Source organism: Numenius arquata, chromosome 4, assembly GCF_964106895.1.
Source record: "Numenius arquata chromosome 4, bNumArq3.hap1.1, whole genome shotgun sequence".
Lineage (NCBI taxonomy): Eukaryota > Metazoa > Chordata > Aves > Charadriiformes > Scolopacidae > Numenius > Numenius arquata.
In genome coordinates this window covers 71,281,163-71,303,210 of record NC_133579.1, presented here as the reverse complement: position 1 = coordinate 71,303,210, position 22,048 = coordinate 71,281,163, and the positions used below count along the sequence as shown (strand labels likewise).

Genomic DNA, 22,048 nt, shown 5'->3' with positions numbered 1-22,048 from the left:
CTTAATACATATAGGAGATTGTGCATACGTAAACAAAGCCTAGTTGTTCAACAAGCTGAAGATTGGGCTACACCTCTGTATTTAATATTGAGAATACTTGTCTATACAAAATCTCCCCACACACTTTTTCTGCCAGAAGTCTTGCAGAAATTAGATATTTGTATTCAAAATTCAACTAAAACAATTTTTTTCTGCCTCCTCTTTTGAAGCGTAACACCTCTGACCTTAGCAAGTTTTTGTGTTTTTCCTCCTCCAAATTTTCTGGTTGTCAATGTGAATACATGCCATTATATTTAGAACATTTTGACGTGTTTTTCAGGTGCTGTGACAGCTACTTCTACAAATGCTTTAATGGAACAGTTGCATTTAAAATACCAACAAAAACCATGGAGTGAAACTCTGAAACTTGTCCATTTTTGCATGGTAAGAATCACAGATTAGGTGAGAGAAGGATGTGTGCTCTAAGAGCAGGCTGCCAAGATAGTTCAAAAACTGCTTGACCCCAAAACCAGCAAAAACCCAGTGCCTATTATAGCCTGGCTCTTTTTTTTTTCTTACAACAGTGGATAAAAAAAAAAGTTTCCTGCATTATTTGAACACTTTAGAGGTTGTTTCTTACATTATTTTAACTCTTCATGGGTTAGTACTGATTGTCTAATGCTTTAGGTTATTTTCCACTCATTATCATTAGCGCACTCATAGTACGTAAAGACAATTTCTTGCCCATAGGACTGGGAGAAAAGACTGTTTTTCAGAAACTGGCCTGAAACCTGCTATCTAGACTCTCTCCTGCTGTATACCTTAAGTTATTTCATGTTTCCCACTCTTCCAGTAGCTAATTATATTTAAGAATCATCCTTGTAAAAAGCAGATTAGCACAACTGCTGTGAGCTTAGTAAAAGAAGTCCTATTTGTTTCCACGCTTCTTTTTATTAAGCTTAACTAAAGCCTTCCTCTGAAAACAATATCCTGAGTTTAAACATAGTGCAAACTTTTCAGCAGTGAAGGTTCTTTGTGAACTGAAGTGTGAAGTTTAAGAAGTTTTCAGACAAGAGCTAGAAGAGAAGCTGGGAAATTTTGCTTGTTACTTAAGTTAATACCTTCAGCTGAAACTTGTGCCCTGTGTCTAACGAAGTACACCTGTGGCACTTATTGAGCTCCCCTTTTCACTTAGATACATTTCTCTTAAAATAAAAATCTAAGTATTTTCTTAGTCGATATCTAGTATCACGGTGAAATTAGCTGACACGGCTTGTGTTCAGCTCAAATGAAACGAGAATGGAAAGCTGCATCCTGCTCCAAAGGCCTCTGATATAGAATTGCTGCCCAACAGGGTCTTCAGAAATCCATTCAGTGCTGCCAGTTTAGAGATGGTTACAGTCATAGGTCACGTCTATGTTAGGCAAAAAATAAGTAGTGTTTTGTTGAACCGGACATCAGTGTTCTGTGTCTCATATGCAGGGGTATTCCTCTTTGGCTAGTAATTTAAGGAGTCTTTCTCTGTCTTTTCACCAATGTGCTAGGATAAACCACTCCAACGGCCTGTCGGTAATGCTCCAGGTGGTCCATTGCTCTCTTGCATGGAGAAGATACAGAGGGCGTTAAATGGTAACAAGCTGTCAGATAACTCAAAGTGTCATTTTTAATATTCTGCAGAAACTACCTGTCCTTCTCTATTGATGATGTTGCTCACAAAAGGGTTAAATGTACAAACACAGAGGTGGATACGACACAAGTGACTTGTGACTCATCTTTGGGCTAAGCCTTCAGGCTATAGCTATTCTCAAAGTCTGAGAATAAGCTCTCCCTAGCAAAGCAGTGGTTAATCATAAAGTAATAGTTGTCATTAATAACAAGAAGTCATGCAAGGGACACTGTTTTCTCATTACCTAAATTAATCCTGTAGAGCAGGATAATGCTGGTTCTACTACTTGATCATTGCAGCCTGATTAAATAACATTTCCGTTTTTTTTACAGCTAAATCTTTGTTTTCTGTGATGAACAGATTGGAATCTTTATCCAAACAAAAAGGGTAAGTTTGTTTATGAAGAAATGCAAATAAGCAAGCATGGCCCCAAGTCCAGTGAGGAATACCATCTGGATGGCTTGTTAACAATATTAAATTTTTTTAACTCGATGTTCTAGTGGAGTGTAGTACTTGGAATGGTGGAGGAGGTTGTTGGGTGAAGAGAGGGCACGCATGCCTAGGTCCCAAAGCTCCAAACTGAGGTAAAAAGTTTGCAGCAAACCAACACGATAACGCAAAGAGCAGAGCACAAATATATTGCCTGGTTGGGTAGTTTTCAGAAGCTGAGCCAAGGAAGAGTTATTTTTGAAGCATCCCTGGCGTCTCTTCCCACGACCAAGTAAACTGTACTCGGTTCCTTTCTTCATGTGACAGAATTTTTAGATATACAAGCCTTTTTTTTTTTTTTTTTTTTTATCTTTTTCATCTCTCCTCAGGCTTAACGCTCATGTTAGCCCCAATGGGACTGCCTGCTACATAACATCAAACATGTTTTATATAGAAGTTCAGCTGGACAAGGATGGAGAGGTGATGGATGTAAAGTTGGCTCACCTTGGAGAAGAACCTGTGGTAAAGTTAATTTTCTCTGTCTCTCACCTCCCACCTTGCCTCCAGCTGCCATTTCAGAAAGCCTTTGGCTTCCCTTTGGTCTTGTCACAGCTGCCAGCCTGTGCATGACACTAGCTGCTTCTTTAGGCATCTGAATCTCTCACCTACACTTACAACTCAATTGCAGATATTAAGTACTGTAGAGCTAAATATTAAGTTAAAACTCAGCTGACACCCATCTTCCAAGAATTTTGTAGTACCCAGCATAATATTTGTATTCTCACACTTTGATGTTATCATATACAGTTAATAACAGGTTTTTTTTGCATTCTTTAGAAGTATGTGCATTCCTATGAATGGGGCTGCTATTCTTGTAAAATTTCTTATTAAAATAATGGCAAAATATGACTGCAAGTTCAGATACCATGTTCTGCAGTCATTCAGCGTTACGGACAATCCTTCAGATCAAAGATATAACAATAAGCTGTTGTAGGGGGGGTGGCGGTAGCATAAACTCATTAAAATGATGAATAAACATTTTTATAAGTATCCAAATTGTTACAGTAATTTGGAGTTAATTTAGTTCCTTTTTTAGTTTCTTTTTTTTTTTTTCAGTTGCAGTCAGGCCAGGAATTTCAAGTTGTTCTGTTTAACCAGCACAGGGCTGTTGATCAGTGAGTGCTGGACGATATTAGGATATTATTAGGATATTATTATAATCTGGATATTGTTAGGTTAATAATATCCTAATAATATATTATTAGGATAATAATATCCAGAGGATTTTGGCACAGTAAATGCCAATAAAAGAAAAACTGGCAAAGGTGGATTTTTTTGTTTCTGGAAAGAATTTAACAACAGACAATTTCTATTAAAGTTACCCTTTTCCACAGAGCCTTTGTTCTTTTAATTATTACATTAATGTTATCTTTTAACTATTGTAACATTAGTCTGGGTTTTGTTGGTTTAAGTTTGTGGGTTTTTTTGTTTTTGGTTTTTTTTTTTAAGCTAACCATTCAGCTAATTAAAAGTAATAGGGAACAATCTTATCTTTACCAATGAACTGCTTTTAAGAGATTTTTCACAAAGCATGGTAAGAAACATGAAACTCCTCTCTCTTATTCCTGTAGGTCTGTGATGACCTGGTGCAGCACCTAAGGTAAAGAACCAGTGCAGAGTCTCTCGTTGAATGGAAAGGAACTCCTGAGTCTTGTGTTTCTCCGAATGTTGTGGGGAAGTCAAGGCTAGAATGGTTTCAGTGTAAGAACTGAAGACGGAAAAAAAAAAAAAAAAAGAAAAAAAGATAAAAGCAAGAATTAGGAAATAATAATAGAATAGTATGAAGCCAGAAAACAACAGAAGTGACACATTTTGGGATTTTATTTTATGTGGGGAGTTGGTTCCAATGCTTTATATTGGAGGTCGGTGGTTGTTGTAACTGTTATTACCTGCTTCTAATTTGTAAATTCAAGGCTAAAACCACAGCAAATATAATTTTGAAAAGATAATGCCAGGCATTACTTATTTCTCAAGAGATTCCATTGAAAACAGCTGAACTGCATCTGCTTCAATGGAGTGAGGAGAAAGAGTAATCCCCAATAGATTGGCTGTAGCTGCCAGTTGAACGCAGCCTTTGAATACCTCTCATTTGTGTTGATTGCAAGAATTATAGAACTACTTGGACCCATAATTTGGGAAATGGACTGATGATGACAATTCAGAACTGACAGATTTACAGATTCAAATTAGCTATTACTTTTCCCCTTCTCCTTCCATCAAATACTAAATAGTCTTTGTGTTGTCCTTATGCAAATATCTCAACTGCGTGTCCTTCAGGCTTCTGTCACAGCAATGAAAGCAAGGTGGTATCACATGGCGCGTTTTTCTTTGCAAATGCATAGGAGGAGATGTTACTTTAATTTTCTCATGTACCAGCAGAGCACTATATTTATATATATATTTATATGTGTTTTATTACATTTTGTTCTGTCTGAATAGTTGCTGTTCCAGGTCAGGCCACCACCTTAAAAGTCCATTTAGAAATTCTCCAGCCAATATGATCGAGGTTCCAGGTTTTACCAATAGCAAGTTCATTTAAGAAATTGGTTTCTTACTTAAATACCTTGACAGAACAGTTGAAAGGGAAGGTAACGAGAGAAAGGATAATCACTGACCTTGCATGTTTCATCTCTCTTCTATGTGGACCCATAATCCATCATCAGTTTTTCCAGCCCTCTCTTTCCTTAGAAATGAAGTTATATCAGCTTTATGGGTGTAAACAGCTACTTGCATTTTCCAAAGTATTTTGACTCCTAGTGATGTTAGTTGCCAGCCATTTGGCTCTGAGCAATGGCATATAGTACTATTGGCGCTCCGGTTACTGCTTCTCTGCCTTACTGTTTTTGTTAGATTTGGTACAAAGTGCAAGTATCCCTTCTACACGTCTTGGTGCAGTATTATTTCATTTTTTTTTAGTTGTAAGGCAGTTTGTGATACGTATAACGCTTCCTGTGAGTCTCATAGTAACTATAAAATTATGATGAGCCAGCCAGCCAATGCATAGGCTGGTGCTGTGCCTGTACCTGCATGCCTTCTTCCCTCCCTTTTCCCTGCTTCCTCACTAGTCCAGTTGGAAGAGTCATGCAAGAGCTGAGTGACCTGTTTAGGTTTCTATTTGGAAAGGATTTGTCCCAATGTGAAATTCCAGGCAGGCTTATTAGGTCTCTCTGCTGATCCACATCTGCGCGGACAGGGAAGATATGTCTTCTGGAGTACAGCTCTCTGTGGGACTACAGCACTAGAGAATTTAGTAAGGCTTGTAAAATCCACTTAAGCAGGTGAAGAAATACCTGGGGGGTTAGTCCAAGCAGAGCTCCAGGCTACCACAGCTAGCCAGAATCTGCAGGAATTCTGGGTTCCTTCACAAACTTATGCAAGCCACTTGTCCCCTCTTTTTTTTTTTGGATTGATGCGTCTATCGATTGTATTTAAGATCTGTCTCTCTCACAGTGTGCAATATTAATACAATCCTTGATATTTTGATGAAAAGAACAAAGTACCCATGCAGTGTACATCAGGGAAGTGTTACTACATGACTAGCTTTATTGGAACATCATATAAAGTGCTTTGCAGCTGATGAGCTGTCAGATTTGTGTATCGTGCACATCTATTGCTTTCAGTAGTGCATATTTAACCAGTGTTAGCTATAATTACACTGCTTTTTTGCATCAGAGCCAAGGATTCACATTACCTGGTATCTGCTAAGAAAATTTAAAAGCACTGTTGCTACTTGCCAGATCTGATAAGGAGGAGGCCTACCTCACTCTGAAATGGTGGTTTGTTTTTTTTTTTTTTTTTTTTTCCCGGAAGTTAGGTATAAAGGACTTACCATGCTGCTAAATGAGATGGATAATAGCAATTGTTTCTTTTTGGTAGGATGAAGAACTATGAAGCCTTTGGAAAGATCCTAGAAGACCTGTCAAATATGTATCAAATTCCAGGAAACAGGTCGCAACTAGTTTTTGCTTGAAAAACTTCTAAAATCCATAGCCTGGCTTTTGTTTACCTACAAAAATAATAAATTGTCTTCTCTCTCTCCCAGTGAAATGAAAGCTAAGGGATACTTTGCTTTGCAGGCCCTTGAAAAGGATCTTTATTCAATGTCTCTTCTAGGCAGGTAACTTGAAGTCTACCTCTTTCTCCCTTTCCCTCCACCCCCACCCCTTCATTTCACTAAAAACCAAGTTAACTGATCTAATTATAGAGCAGGATGTGGAAGGCTAATGAGTTTTCTCCCACTGGAAAGCTTGAAGCCTTTCAGCAGTTTGCCAACCCCAGGCGTGCCAAACAAGATCATCTACTGAACTTCTGAGCTTTATCTAAGAGACTTGCTGGGAAACTGGTTGGTTGCAGAGCTTGGGGGTGTGTGATCACCCACTAGGAGCAACCAGCACATCTGAAAGTCAGCAGTTGTGTATAGATCTCCCTGTGACAGAAGTAAAATACACCCTTCGTGGGCCTGCTGTTTGGCTATCTCATTTTGTGCCCAGGTTTTAGATCAGGAGTAGCGGATGATAGTTTTCCTCCTATCTTTGCTTTTCTCATATCTCCTTTCAAAGAGTAGGATTACAGATAGGTGGGGAACAGATTTTCCTAAACCCTCTGGTAGTTGTACAATGATTTTCTTTCTTTTCAGAAAATCAGAGTTGAGGGCAGTGCTTTTCTTCAGGATTTTTGAAGCATTTTTTCTGGTATCTTGCCTATTAAATCCTCTCAGCAAGCATGGCCTTCTGTAACTAGAAACACACTCTTGGCTTATTTTTGTAGTGTTCCCTTATGAAGCATGCTAACTCAATGAACAAATACACTATAACCTTGCTGATCACTGATATCTCACTAAATATTATTTATGAGTTAAATAGATTATTCGTCCCATCTATCATCTAAGTTAATGCACTGCAGTATTTTAATACACAGATACGTAATTGTATGACTGTGTGTGTTCAGCTGTATGACCACGTTTGAGGTTAGAGATTGGTTTTGTTCGAGTTAGTTTTTCCAGGTTATTTCCTTACTCTTTGCTTAACCTGCCACCCCAATATATTTGTCCCCCTTAATTTCTGGAAAATAACACATCAAATTGCAACATGAAACAGCTCAGATACAGGGTTGAAACTGGAAGCCCAAGTCCTAGGAGTAACACGTGAGTAGAATGATGGTGTTTTGGAAGATGTCATAACAAATGGAGACACAATCTACTTCCAAGAAAGCATCGTCTCCCTTTGATTAAGGGTGCAAATTATCCTTTACATTAGCGTAGCTGGCACTGCAACTCAGGAAACACTAATCAAGATGTGTTTTGAACTAGAACACAGGATGTAAACAGAGTTACTGAAGTACTTCATGGAAAAGTAGGACACCTTGTGCCAAGAACTGGAGGTGATTTTTTTTTTCTTTTTTTTTCTTCATGGATTCTAAGAATTGTAATGAAAAAACCCTACCGAGTTGATCTTTGTTTACAGTTAAGATCCTCTGTTATCCTCTTTATCAGGGAGTGTGTTGGTAGGATGAAGGCTAATGGTTTTAAACTGAAAGAAGGTAGATTTAGATTAGATATTAGGAAGAAATTCTTTAGTGTGAGGGTGGTGAGACACTGGAACAGGTTGCCCAGAGAAACTGTGGATGCCCTATCGCTGGCAGTGTTCAAGGCCAGGCTGGATGGGGCTTTGAGCAACCTTGTCTGGTGGGAGGTGTCCCTGCCCATGGCAGGGGGGGTTAGAGCTAAATGATCTTTAAGATCCCTTCCAACTCCAACCATTCTATGAGTCTATGACTGTAGTATAAATAAAATATGCTGTAGGGACCTATTGTGTCTGTATTCTCAGACAGTGTACAGACATACAGAAGGAGAAAATAAAAGGGGTCAGGTTGTTTACCAGCTGCGGCAACATTGACTTAGCAGCAGCCTAAAAGCAAAGCCAGCAATATTCTGAGGTTACGTGGGAAACCACAGTTTGGGAGTGACTGTGAGATGACACCAGGTAGTAGCTGAGATAATACTCATGTTGCCTAAAAGGCAAATACAGTCAGTTGCTAAGTATTTTGGCTGATGTACACTGTTAGAAGTGAGCTTTAACCATTAATGTGTTAGAGTTCATAAAAGCACTTCTAATATATGCTACTGCTATCCTGGTGCACAGCTTGATATGAGTGTTCCTTCTGAAAGTATTATGACTTTCCCTTCTATTTCAGACTAGTCACTGAAAGCAAGCAGTTCAGCTACTATTTTTAAGGCTGATTAACAGCCTTATTGTGCAAAAGACAGTAACTTAATCTAATCTTTTCAAAGATGTCTGATAACTTTCTACACTGAGGGTTTAACTGTTAAACACTAAGAAAATGCTGTGATTTGAACATATATTGTAATTAGAGATATAATGTTATAAGGAATTCCCTTCTGCCCATCTACACTACTCTTGTTTTTTTCCTTTGTTTCCCCTAATATTTCCTCTATTGACATGTATAGTAAGTTTTTTTTTTTTATTCCTCAGGCACTCCTATGAACATTGAATTTTACATTTCTCCCTATCAAGTTTTGGAAGCAGAACTAAATCCTGGTAAAGCTAGAAAAACAGAGATAACTAATGTCATAACTTTTTCAGGACTACCTATTTCATTAAGCAAAATTCATTGTTGAAACTCAGAAATAAGATTTAAAATTCTAGTTTAGGAGAATGATTTGTGCGATGTACTTTAGCAGAACTATAACCATACATCGGGAAACTACTTTCCTGTTTCTTGGCTGTTGACCCAAACTGAAGTGAGAGTGATATCAAACAAAATAACTGCCTAGCCAGCAGGAAAATGATGTGGTTGCTCGATCTGTTTCATGGCACGTCCCAAAAGCAGCTATTGCTGCTCTCACCATTGGGCAACTTTGGCCATTTGGATGTGGTGTGTGCCAGGTTCTCCTCACTGCCCAAGCCATTGTGGCTATCAGTTGGACCCGACCTTTACCTCACCATTGCATGTTTCGTATGCATAGGATTAACCTACACTGACACGAGGGAAATGACGCAGTTCTCTTCCTCCCTCAGGTTCCCAGCTATGTGGAACAAAAACAGTTGTGACTGTTGAAGGCACTGATACGGTCCACAAACTTCCTCTTTCTCCACTGTTTGTAGAGTCTCAAGCTGGAGAGGACAGGTGAGGCTCTGGACGCATCTCAATACAGAAATGGATTTACAAATCATTGGCCCTAACCTCAGGATAACTTGCATTTAGCCTCTGCTAAAACAGGAAGCTCTGTTTTATTAATGCATTATGCTCCATAGCTACACCCTCTAAAACCTGTGGCTTTTACAGTTTTCCCAAATGGACTTTAAAGTTATTGTGTTCATGTTTAACTATGTCAGTTGTATTGAACTATGTATTTATTCGCAGATTTGAAGCCAGAAGGAGCCACTGGAACAATATTACTTAACCTCCTAGTATTCAACAAGCAACTCCTGTGTAATTTCAGAATAAATAGAGCATATATTGAGGGATATTACACCTTAACTATACAAACCAGTTTGTCATCCCACCATGGATACTGACACCTCCTCTCTCTACTTCAGTGCGAGGCTGCGAGTCTGAAGTCATTCTCCAAAATAAATCACTATAGAATGATTTATAGTAAACATCCTTATGCACTGTTCCTCACTTTCTGGTGACTCACTTTGCCTTTCTGCCAGTCTTAGCCTTTAATGTTTTAAAACAAAGTTAATGTTATATTTGTGTTTATAAAGCAATGCTTTTCTCAAGACAGAAAAAGTATGGAAGGTAGTAGTAAACCACTAGGGACCTGAGAGTGACCTTGCTCCAAGAGTCCTTATTAGGTCAATTTCTGTAACAAGCTTTCATTCTGACTATATTTTTTTTTTTTTCCCCAGCCACCCTGCTTTTTTGCCACTGACTGATGAACTCGGCATGGATTTGCCAGCTTTTTTTGTGTTGAAGTTTCACCAGCCTATTCCTATGTCCTCATCCAGTATTGAAGAGATACAGAGGCTCACAGGTATGTTACAATTGCTTTTCAGACTAAGAAACTTCTGTGACTATGCGTTGCTTATTTGCTTTTTATTTCCCTGTATTGTCATAGGAGGTAAAACTGGTTTCTGGGGCAGAACGTGTTCTGTTCTGTCAGCCTGTGTAACATTTTAGCAACCATAAAAGCTCTACGAAAGACAGGACAATTGCAGGCAAAGTTGTTAAACACTCTATCTCAAATTTCCATTAGCAAAAAAAGGGAATAAGAAAGGAGATTAATTGTTTGTTTTTCTGTTGAAAACATTGGTTTTGGTTTTAATATTAGCTTTCATGTCCAGTCATAACCTAAGTGCCAATAAAAAAAAATCATCTGGTTTCAGGAATTCAGATTACTGGCTTGAAACTAGCTCCTCTATATGAGCTGATTGTTCAGTCTACCCTGAAAGAAAAATGCAGTGAAGACTTTTCTACACATAAATCCTGTTTCTTTGTGGTAAGTAAAGTGTGCATTTGACACACACTCTGCCCTTATGCAAGATATACACTGAATTATATTTCCCCATAAGGAAGCAATGCAGACTTCCCAGCATCTCAACAGTATTTAAGCGCTTTTTAAGAAATAGTTCAAGTTATTTATGAAACAACATTAGAACCTTTCAAGTAAGTGAGCATCTCATCCTCATTAATTAAACACTGTGTGCATGACTGCTGAAGTCATACTAATTGGTCTGTACGTAACCCAAATATTTACTCTTCTAAAAATCGGTCAGAATTTCATCATTAATAACTGAAAAGGAAGGAAACTTATTGACTGGTGTGAGGAGCAAGTCCCAAGATAGTACTTACCCAGATTTTTGAAGGTCTTTATCATGCTGCATGTCACGCTGCATATCATGCTGTTTTAATAGAAAAAAATTCTTGATTCAATGACACTGAGAATACTGATTCCCTTTAAAGGGAGCAGTAGGAAGAAAAGTGTAAGGTGATGTCAATTACTCTTTAAAGCCATGGTTGGTTAACCATAGACAGCTTCCCTCTTAATTACTGTTTCATTAAAAAATATTTAATTTAGGCTGCATTAGATGTAGAGGAAAAGTTTTAGAATAGAAAATGGTGGCTAAGATGCTTTCTGCCAGACTTATGTGCAGAGCAACTACAAGACAAGCTTCAAAGATCTACATTTTTTGCTAGGAAACATTAATTTTGCAATTCACGGCAACAAAAAAAGAGGGCACTTCTTTCTCTTCTACTAGCAGTGTTAGCAGAGCCCATTGCCTACGTAGTTCATGGACTTCAAGGTGGTGGTACAGAAGGTAGTAGTAAACTTACACCATGCTAAAATAAGGTTTAGCAAAGCTCTCCTCTATAAAAACCATAAGATGGGACAAAATTTCCATTAAATACACACAAAAAGCTCTGTAACTTCAGTAATTAGTACTTGCTGGGAGGTTGTTTTGTCTCTGAGTTTAAAGACTTTATTTCTACAAGTAAATTACTAAATTGAATTCTAACCTTGAAAGGAACGTAGGGAAAACCTTCTTGCTCTGTGAACACACAAGGAAAAGCTCTTTTATTCTGCTCTTCAGCTGTTCTTAATGTGGACCCTGATAATTAAGTGCCCTGCCCTGTTCTTAAGGTGACAGCTCCCATTTGGCATCCTGAAGTAGCTAACACAATATTGTGCTTCTAATTTTGTCATAGAAACACTGTCAACACGGACAGGTGGCAATTTTTTCCCACTATCTCCTCTTCTCCTCCTTGGTTTGGTTCTAACCGAACAAGCCTCTCCAAAGAAAGCAGTAGTGATGGATGGAGAAACAACATATGATGCCCAGAAGAGATTTCAAGCAAAACTGCTATCCTATCTGTATGACTGTCAAGCAGTACTACTATGATATTCTGAGGGAAGACCATGGTTGTTTCCATTTCTATAACCCACAGAGGTCTTAAGAGTAGTTGGAAGAATTGGTGGCGTGATTTGGATGCATTTGGGAGGGAGAGTGGATCTCCTTTATCTTCCTCTAAGGATTAAATTTCTACTGAAATGCAGAGAGACCTGGTGGACATGCTAGAAGTGTGTCTTCCAAAATTATTTTTGCTGTCAGATTGTGCAGTTGCCCAATAACATCAAGCTTTACTTTCTCATTTTCAGTGCTTGAAATATCACCATATTTGTTGTTCAGTCTCTTCCAGATTGCCCAAAGCACTGTTACTTCATAAACAAAGGCTCAGAAAAATCGGATTTAGCTGGAGCCTTGGTCAGTAAAATCCCATTTAGCCACCCAAACTGTGTGCCGGGCGTCATAGAGATTCTTCGACATCAAGTGGCATATAACAACCTGATTAGCAGCTGTGTCTCTGAGAAGCATATAAATGAAGGTAAATCGCGTGGTTGGAAGTAACGCAGAGTATCAGAGAGAAACCAGCTTCTAAACTGGGTGTTAACAGATTTACTGCTCCCTTGCCAAAGCTGTCATTACTTGTGGAGTATTTTAAATGATAAAAAAATTCTTAATTCTATCATTACACTGGATATTTTTTTAAAAATATCTCCCAGGCCTGACACTTCTACAAGCATAAACTAAGTTACTAAAGTAATAAATAATTGGATCCTACTGTATTGGTACTTTTTAAATTCTGGCATGTGATTCAGCCAAAAAGAGTCCAGGTTCAATGGGTGGTTATCACTAAATAGTAATTTTATTTCTAGATGATGATTCAGAACTGCTTTACTTTGAAGTGGTACCACACAAGAACACCAGCTTTTCTGTCTTTTTCCTTCATCCCGTGAAAGAGAATTTAGCCTGTGGTACGTGTGAAATAATCGATAATGTCCTTTTTATTGGGCTGACAAGGGGCTTGGTTCTGTCTGGGCTCTCGCACTACACTTCTCTGTTACAAATACATTCCAAGGGCTGCCCTCAATGGTGTGCAACCCATGAAAACCACAAAGTAGCACTTGTGTATAAATTGCTTACTAAAAAGTGTTCCGTATTCAGCATAAAACAGAAAGTAAATACAGATATTCAAGTCCTATTTTGTCTTGGCCTGTATTTAATGAATAAATTGTGACTTATACTATTTCTGATTGAAGTAGATTAGGAAAAAGCAAGTTTTATGCAAGAGCATTGCTGCAACCCCCTTCCCATAAACTTCAGTCTTACCTCTCTTGAAGCATCAAAATGAAAGGATGGTTTTCAATGGGTATAAAAATGTTTATTTTGAAATACTTGTATTCTTCTCTTTCTTAGTGATAATTGATGTTATAACCTCCAGAGAAGTCCAATGTCACCTTCATTTAAATCCTCAAGATCCAACTCTAAATTCCAGTGATGACTTTATAACAAGAGCTGTGAAGCGGTAAGAAGTTTTATTTTATTTCATAGCAATTGGAATGAACCCCAGGTGCCCATTCAATGGAAATATCACGTGCATTCACAACGCCATAAACTCGGCAACCAGAAAACTTCACTCTAGTAAAAAGTTATAATAGTGACAATAAGTTACATTAGTGTCTTAAGTATTTCTTTCAAAAATTTTAAACATTAATAGTCATGGAAAATGCTTCTTTCTAATAGAAAGCATACCTTTTATAAAGATTTTTTTTCTTTGGTAAACATGCTTTTCTGAAGAATCTACACAATGACAGTCTCCTGATCGGTATAACTTAAAACAGCACGGAAAAGACTTTTTCCACGTCTACTTAATACCAATCAGTGCTTCTTTTGAAAAAGTGAGGTGTATACGGCACGTCTACAACACTCTCTGGCTTGTTTTCTGGAACAAACGCCAGGAGAGGCAAGTTGCTGTGATATTTAAACACGTGCTAGAGGAAGGACCGAGAGCACTGATTCTTTTGGCATAAGCTAGTATATCTATTTGATGACACCAAGATCAATGCAGGCTGGATTTTGAACCTGTTTAATTAGCCTGACCTGTCTGAAGTCACAGGATACTATTCCTGGAACCAGGTAACTCTATTGTTAGAGTGGAAAAAACCCCTCCTCTAGTGTAGATAGTGTTTTAGAGAAGACATGCTCTGTACCTGTCTTATACAAAACATAACAAAAAGTTACAATTATAAAAACTCAGCACGAATGAATATATTTCAGTGTTATTAGTTTAGTTTTTCATTTAAAGGACTCTTATGATTTTTATTTTACTTTTTTTTTACCAAACCCTCCCACTCTTTCTATCAAAGCTTCTTTGCACCATTAAATCTTAGATCCAGCACTTGATTTCATTGTGTCAAGGTATGTTTCTGGCATAGCACATGTTGTAGTCATATTGTAGTTACAAGGTAACATCTATTAGCTTGTACAAGGCAAAAAGCTGCAAGGAGGCAGGGCTGTTTTTCACCAGACCTGTCATTTAAGTGTCAGCCACCGTTTAAAAAAAAGAAGTAGGTTTAAGAATGGATGAAGTCTGTAGTAGTGACTAACGTTTCATTTCCTCCTTCAGTTGCATGTCAGTCCCAGTTGTCATGAGAGCTATTTTCAGGAATGCTGCCAAGGTGAAAGCTGATAGTGAAACACAAGACACGGAAGCAGAAATGAAACAAAAACCTGAATCGTCGTGTGAGCCAATTGCAGATTCTAATGGTCTTGAAGAAACCCTTTCTGTGGCTGGTCAGCAAGATTTGGTAGTGACAGATAAGCCAAGTATTACAGACAGCCCAAAAGAAAATCCCTCTGCAGCCAAACTGGAAACTCTGGGTGATAACATGGGAAAAAGTAACCCCACAGTAAGCACAGAAGCTTTGTGCAGAGCGGAAGAAAGTAATTCCACAGCTAGTACAGAAGCTGTTATGACAGATAAGTAAAATACACAGTCTATTGTTTCATAATCAAACAAGAAAGAAGTATCTTCCCTGGCGTAGATTGCTTTTGCAGGAGTAGCTGGACAGAACTTGGCAAGCTCGCCATCTACTTAGTAATTTGTGAATGGAGTTTCCTTTTTGCACACTATTAAATACATAGCAGTAATACTCTTGAATTTGCATTTTTAAACTGCCAGATTTGGAAAATCTAACACTGCTCTAGTAACCTTTATTTTTGGCTGCACCACATTCTACCACAGTATGAAAGAAATTCATCTAATGTGATACAGGCTACAACGTAGCACACGCACTTGTAGAAAAGTAATGTTTATCCATGTATGCGTTATGCTAAATAAACTGAGAAAAAAAGAATGTTGTATGAACAATTTTTTAACATACGTAATTAATGCAGACAGCCCTCTTTTGTCCACTATTTCAAAAACAAGTTCAATAAAGGACTCTTAATTGCAGTTCTGTTTTCCCCCAATGCAGAGGTGGTGCTGAATTGCAGCCAAACTTACAGTCTACCAACTCCGTGGCAGGATAATAGAGTCTTTACTAAGAAAGTTGTAAACTCAGTCTCTGAAAATCAAGTAATTTTTACCTTAGCTTTTTTTCAGGCCTCAAAGTCTAAAACTGTTTTGTGATTTAATTGTTTTTTGTTTGGTTTTTTTTGTTTGTTTGTTTGTTTGTTTTTTTAAAGTATAGTTAAATCAGCTGTTCAAAATTTCAGTTTGTCTCTTGTCTAGACCTGCTTTGTCTCGGACACTAAGGAAAGGCACAAGTAACTTAAAACAAGTAAACTCCTAACATACTGTAAGTCGGATTGGTGTAAAACAGAGACAGGCATTCACAAAGAAAAAGACTTCCAGACCAGAGCAATTTGCAGCTACAGGTAAGGCAAGCAACAGGAAAAGGAGTCAAATACAAAATGCTGGCACAGAAATACAAAGCTGTCAGAAATACGCAAACAGGCTACCAACGTGTTTCTAAGAGAAGGTAAGCCCAGCTTTCTTGAAGATTTTGGGGGAAAAAAAAAACAAACTATGGGAATGAGGGAAACAGTTCAAGCCAGAGGCACTGGCAAAATAAATACAAAAATAACACAAGCAAATTCATCAGACTGTAAATGTGTTCAGTATGGTCTAACAGGGTAAGAGCACATGGTCTAACAGTAAAACAATGGAATTGTCAGTAATTCCACATCTGAAGATAATAGTGTACGTTCAGCAAAAGTGAAATAAATACAACTGCACAAGGAAAAAAATAGTTTTTAACTGTGAAAACGTGCTGCATAGTGGTTACAAAAGAGGAAGAATTTGACAAAAGGTGAAAAATTCCTATATTTGATAGAGCGACTAGAGTGTCACAACACTCTAGAGATCAGCAGCAAATCCTGTTCTGTTTTGCATAGAGTTAGCATATCATCAACAGCAGCTTTTTCTGCAAGAATAGCTTCTCCCTAGCACTGGGCATTTATTTTTTTAGATATTAGAGGGGACCTATTTAGAGGCTATTTAAGGGACCTGCTCCGTTTCCAAACTGCTGCCAGAGAGAAAGTGTGGGTGAAATGCTAGCTTCTGACACAGAACAGAAACATGTTTATTAAATCTTTGTGGAGCTTTAAAAGTAATTTCCCCTTTCTGTGGAAGTTATGCTTGAGATTGAAAGCAAGGGGTTTTTTTTTGCCAGGAGCCAAAGCATGGTGAAGATTTACAGAAATGACCTCTACTGGGAAGTACCAAAATCAGATTTCCCTGAAATGAATTGATGTATCAGCCTGTACATGGTCCACAAACTGAGAATCAAATCCTGTTGAGATAATTTTTAATACCACGAGACAGAAAAACTAAGGTTCTAGTTGCTGGACGTGATGGAGTATATCCAGTGATAAGCCCAGTTGCTCCACTAGCCAAATAGTCTGCTTTTTAACCCAAGCAAGGGTTGAACTTTCAGGATCCATGCAGAGTTTTGCCTTGCTGCACTGCAAGGAACCAACCTCACCATTATTTCGACAAATGTTTTCACCAAAACTGCCAATGTCTTTGTGTTTTCCAGCTTTAAGTTCATCGTGCTCTGTCCCAGCCGGAGCTGTGTGATTAAGGTCCATGTCCTGAACAGAATCTAAAATTTGTCCGAGATGCGGCTGTTGTTCGATGGAATTCAGGTACTTAAGCACATCTTCTTCATGCTTTCCAATCACATCGAGAAGATTATTTATCTCACTTAAGGCAGAATCACGTCCATTAAGATGACACCAGGATAAGAGAGCACTGAAAAAGGGAGAAAGAAAAACAAAAAAGCGATTACATGTATCCACACAGACTTCCACTGGCTGCAGGGAGATAGCAACATGACAAGATATCTATACCATATAAATCTATACAGGTTTCATTCACAGTTTCTTGGAAATTCAAGCAGTAAAACTGAATATTAAGCCTAAAGATGTAGGTTCAGATAATTTTCAAAGAGCAACTGAAGGACGATTTCTAACGATGATCACTCTACACCCACTCTCCTTCCCTGTATTCGAGACCTGAAAATTCTCAGGTTGCTCACTTTGGACAGATTCACAATGCACCTTTTTGGTTTTTTTGATTTGTTTTTTTAAATTAAAACAAACCACAACCTGCATGCATGCTCCCTCCATACACACCCTCTATGGACATACAACCTTAAGAAGTTTGTAACTTACTTCAGGGTTCCTCTGAACTGGCCACAAGTCACCATCAGCTCAGCACCGTGTCTATAACCTTGATTGAAGCCTTCCTGGAGGGCAAGTTCTTTCCCAGCCTCAATTCCATCACTATAGCCTTCCTAAAATAGAAGTGGTGGAACAGGTTGTTCACAATGTGAAAAATCTGACCTATGACAATTTCATAACAGAAAGTTTGAACAAGTATTCAGTCTCTTAAATTACAGCTTCTAGGTTTGGACATCCTCCCAGCTACGCCCCCACCCCTCAACCAAAACGTGCTTTTTGCAAGGCTTTATGATTTACTGACTTGTAAGATCCAGTTCTTTTCCGAAAGGATCCCCAGAGAGGTCAGAAAACGACAAAAGTATTTTTAGCAACATCAAAAAAATAAGACAAATCTGCAGGAAAGCATGCTTGCTTTTGTGATGACCAAGTCCCACGTGAAAAATCCCTGTAAGAATAGCCTCATGTAGTTTTCTAGACATTCAAAAATAGGTAGGCTGCAAAACCTTCCCTTTAGCAGAGGTACTTTCTTATCCGTAATCCATGTACCTGTTTTCACAAAACTAATTATTGAGCCTTGCTACTCTATTTGCTGGATCTCACTCGATTCAAGAGCTACAAGGGAAAAAAGATGGTGATAGGAAGCGAGTTGCATACACACATAACATTGTGATTGCTTTCTGTAAGAAACAGCTAGTGAATGTAATGCAAATGAACTTCCTTCTATTCTAATCACATTAGTATATAACGTAGAATAATTCTTAACTTTTTCACACCAAAGTTGCAAGATGTAAGAGTGAAAACTTCTATTTGCTCATAAGAGAGGAAAATTGGTGGCCTTGCCAGAGAAATAGCCGGGAACAAGAATGTTTCTTTATTTTGCCCAACGTACAGCTCTGGCCTCAATAACATTTTATGATTTTGCAGTATCTGCTCATAAAATACCAGAGGGATTTGTGTAAGAACACTAAGAGCCCCTTAAGAAAATCAGACTTTTAAAAGGGGCTCAGATGCAGGAAACTTTTCCTTGGAGAATAATACAACAGCTCTCTTGTAATACCCTTCCCCATCAACAGCCTACACAACAGCGTCCATTCATGTTCTTCAGCCAAACGCTGTTCACCCGTAAGCAGACGGGTCCTACTGGCCCCATTCTGAAGGATAACGTATCTGTTGAAGTAACCTGAGTTTATGTACTTGCTCCGTTCCCTGTAGAATTCCAGGAAGGGAAGGGCTGCAGAAAACGTAAGGCTTCCATAAAATGTATTTTTCACTAAGAGAATAAATAAGTCAAAGAACTACCCAGACCCACAACATCCAATTGTGGTTCCACGTGGAGTCACACATCTTCAATCTGACTGATTAAGAACTCTACTTAAAAACCCAAACATCTCATATTTCTTTATTAGCGCTGTTTAGCTGCGTTGCCTGACACGGTTGGACAGAGGGAGCCAATGCCTTTTGGTAAAACAGTACTTTGTTCTGACAGACTACCAGGATGGAGTTCATGTAAATCCCTGCTACATTTTCCTGGCATTCGGAAGAAACTAAGCCACGATAACTTTTAGGCAGCCATTCTCAGTTTTCCCTTTAAATCAGCCATACGTATATCAAGGTATGCGTCAGTAAATCTAAAGACGGTTAAACAGACTATTAAATCATTGTTACAGAAATACCTTCAGTCTTTTTTTCATGGTGCTGTTCCATTCTTTCTGTAGTAGATACATTTCATCTGCATCTTCATCAAATACGTCCTCACTGGATCGGCTGACTGCCGCTTGTACCCAGGACATAACAGCAGCGATGACTCCAGCCTCTGCTTACGTGGTAAGAAAAGTCCTGAGAAACTCTCAGAAGTCCCTCTTGCTAAGCGTCAGATTAGAAATATTATCAAAAAAACGTCAGTTCTGAAGAGAAGTCATGTACGGAGCTGATTATTCAACCTGTACATTCATTTCCACGTGGAACACAGATGCTGTCTGCCATCAGGGTGCATCTGTCAAGAGAAGGAAGTCAGATCGTCACCGGCAAAGCAACTTCTGTCATTTGGGAGGACAACTTAAGGCAGTAGTTTCTTCCCTTCTTACGGCACTGACACGCATACGCACGTCGAATTAGCACTTCCACATGCTGCCAGAAGACAAAGAGCAGGCAGCAACAACTTGATGCCTCGATTCCGATAGCAGCTGACAAATAGCCCCACACAGGCTCCACGTGCTGCATTAGGACCCAAAGCGTAATGATTAATGGAGCAGGTTCAAGCTGGAGGCCTATAACCAGTGGTGTCCCCCAGGGGTCAATACTTGGTCCAGTCCTGTTCAACATATTCATCAGCGACCTGGACGAGGGGACCGAGCGTATCCTCAGCAAGTTTGCTGATGATACCAAACTGGGAGGGGTGGCTGATACCCCGGAGGGCCGTGCTGCCATCCAGAGAGACCTGGACAGGCTGGAGAGCTGGGCAAGGAAGAACCTCATGAGGTTCAACAGGGAAAAGTGTAGGGTCCTGCACCTGGGGAAGAAGAATGTTAGGCACCAATACAGGTTAGGCTGGAGTCAAGTTCTGAAGAGAAAGATCTGGGGATCCTGGTAGACAGAAAAATGACAATGAGCAAGCAATGTGCTCTTGTGGCCAGGAAGGCCAATGGAATCCTGGGCTGCATAGGGAAGAGTGTGGCCAGTAGGTCGAGGGAAGTCATTCTCCCCCTCTACTCTGCACTGGTGAGGCCACAACTGGAATACTGTGTCCAGTTCTGGGCTCCCCAATTCAAGAGGGATAGGGAACTGCTGGAAAGAGTCCAGCGAAGGGCAACGAGGATGATTCAAGGATTGGAGCATCTCCCTTATGAAGAAAGGCTGAGAGAGCTGGGACTCTTTAGCCTGGAGAAGAGAAGGCTGAGGGGAGACCTTATCAATGCCTATAAGTATCTGAAGGGTAGGGTGAAGGAGGAGGGAGCCGGACTCTTTTCAATGGTTTCCAGCGATAGGACGAGGGGCAACGGGCACAAGCTGGAACATAGGAGGTTCCACTCAAATATGAGAAGAAACTTCTTCACGGTGAGGGTGACAGAGCACTGGAAGAGGCTGCCCAGGGAGGTTGTAGAGTCCCCTTCTGTGGAGATTTTCAAGACCCGCCTGGATGCAGTCCTGAGTAACATGCTCTGACATGCTCTGGGCAATCCTGCTTCGGCAGGGGAGTTGGACTAGATGATCTTTATGGTCCCTTCCAACTCTAAAAAATTCAGTGAAATTAAGTTATACACATAGGTAACTGCCCGCGGAGTTAATCACTGGCAAGGGCTTTCACCTTTGATTTTCAGTTTTCTGATTACGCCAAATACTTAAGCATCTTATAAACCTTCAGTGGAAATACTCCTTTATATTTTGAATCAAGAACTAGCTGGTTGTACTGCGGAGGGAAGAAGACACAAGCGAATTATTTCGCCTTTTCCACGGAAGAAAATCTTCAAGGGGCTGCTCGCAACTGATCCCTCGCATCAGTGGAAGTTCTTACACCCCACAAATGCCGATTCTCGCAGAGGCACCAGCGGCTCTCGGGGACCCGAGGGCCGCAAGAGCCACCCCGCGCTCGGCCACGCTGCTTTTCCCGGGACATGAGCGGCCGGAGTCCCGCCGCCTACGGGCTCCCTCCCCGCGGCCGGCCAGGGCTGCGCCCCACCGGCCCCACAGCCCGAACCTCCGCCGAGCCCGCCGCCGCCCCCCCCCGCCTCAGCAGCCAGGCCCCGACCCGCCATTTCGCGGCCGGCCGCTCAGCTCCCCGCAAGCGGCGGCGATGCAGGGAAGCCTTCTCCCCGACCTGGTGACAGACACAGCCTCCCCTCGCCTCGCCTCTCCCGGCTGCTGGCCGGCACTCCGCCACCAGCCCAGCCCCGCGCCCCGTCCCCTCACCACAGCCGTTGCGCCGCCACCGCTCGCTGGGGGCCGCCATCTTGACTGAGGGCAAACTGGCTTCACCATCGTCGGAAGCAATTAAGGGAGCAGCAGCCATGTTGGCTGAGGGCAAGATCCGCAGAGACCGCAGGTAAGCAGACGCCATCTTAACCATCAGCCCCCTGGCTTCAGAGCCCGACTGGAGGCGGGCCGCCATCTTGAGTGCGGGCGCGGTCTCGTATCCTCCTCAAGGAGGCGGGACGGCGTGGCCGGGCCGCTGGGTCCTCCTGCTCGCTGAGGGGTTCGAGTCGGTGGAGGAGGCCGGGCACCGGCGGGGGAAGGAGCCATTAATGTGAACCCCTCTCCCGGCACTCCGGAGCCAGGGGCGTTGGGCCGCTCCAGGCCTTCCACAGTGCCCTAAGGCCATCCCCGAGGGGAGCGTGTTACACAAGGCACTTGTTCCCCGCGGCACAAAGGTTTAGTCCTTTTTTCAGTCATAAGTTGTGGAATTTTTTTTTTTTTTAAAAAGCCT

General features: G+C 40.4%; 2 protein-coding genes across 2 annotated transcripts; one reads left to right on the top strand and one right to left on the bottom strand.

Annotated features, from left to right (window-relative positions):
• Window positions 1-351: 351 nt before the first annotated feature.
• Window positions 352-13,407, top strand: LOC141463925 (mediator of RNA polymerase II transcription subunit 1-like). The gene is made up of 15 exons (XM_074146616.1): window positions 352-423; window positions 1,524-1,608; window positions 1,978-2,032; window positions 2,464-2,596; window positions 3,706-3,734; window positions 6,011-6,082; window positions 6,177-6,251; window positions 7,443-7,513; window positions 8,626-8,691; window positions 9,172-9,280; window positions 10,009-10,133; window positions 10,486-10,598; window positions 12,289-12,484; window positions 12,816-12,914; window positions 13,382-13,407. The coding sequence occupies exons 1-15, from the start codon at window positions 352-354 to the stop codon at window positions 13,405-13,407; spliced, it is 1,326 nt and encodes a 441-aa protein (XP_074002717.1).
• Window positions 13,408-13,465: 58 nt separating this feature from the next.
• On the bottom strand, window positions 13,466-21,592 carry YAE1 (YAE1 maturation factor of ABCE1). The gene is made up of 4 exons (XM_074146615.1): window positions 21,535-21,592; window positions 19,302-19,621; window positions 17,620-17,741; window positions 13,466-17,197 (listed from the first exon to the last, which is right to left on the bottom strand). The coding sequence occupies exons 2-4, from the start codon at window positions 19,416-19,418 to the stop codon at window positions 16,774-16,776; spliced, it is 663 nt and encodes a 220-aa protein (XP_074002716.1). The 5' UTR covers window positions 19,419-19,621; window positions 21,535-21,592; the 3' UTR covers window positions 13,466-16,773.
• Between the last annotated feature and the right edge of the window lie 456 nt (window positions 21,593-22,048).

Bases quoted from the DNA above. Each gene is read 5' to 3' on its own strand.
- LOC141463925 (XM_074146616.1), top strand. From the start codon at position 352: ATGGAACAGTTGCATTTAAAATACCAACAAAAACCATGGAGTGAAACT. The intron at 9,281-10,008 runs GTGAGGCTCTGG...TTTTTTCCCCAG, and splicing joins TCTCAAGCTGGAGAGGACAG to CCACCCTGCTTTTTTGCCAC. The intron at 12,485-12,815 runs GTAAATCGCGTG...TTTTATTTCTAG, and splicing joins TGAGAAGCATATAAATGAAG to ATGATGATTCAGAACTGCTT.
- YAE1 (XM_074146615.1), bottom strand. From the start codon at position 19,418: ATGTCCTGGGTACAAGCGGCAGTCAGCCGATCCAGTGAGGACGTATTT. The intron at 17,742-19,301 runs GTATTTCTGTAA...CTTCTATTTTAG, and splicing joins CCATGAAAAAAAGACTGAAG to GAAGGCTATAGTGATGGAAT. The intron at 17,198-17,619 runs GTAAGTTACAAA...TCCCTTTTTCAG, and splicing joins CAGTTCAGAGGAACCCTGAA to TGCTCTCTTATCCTGGTGTC.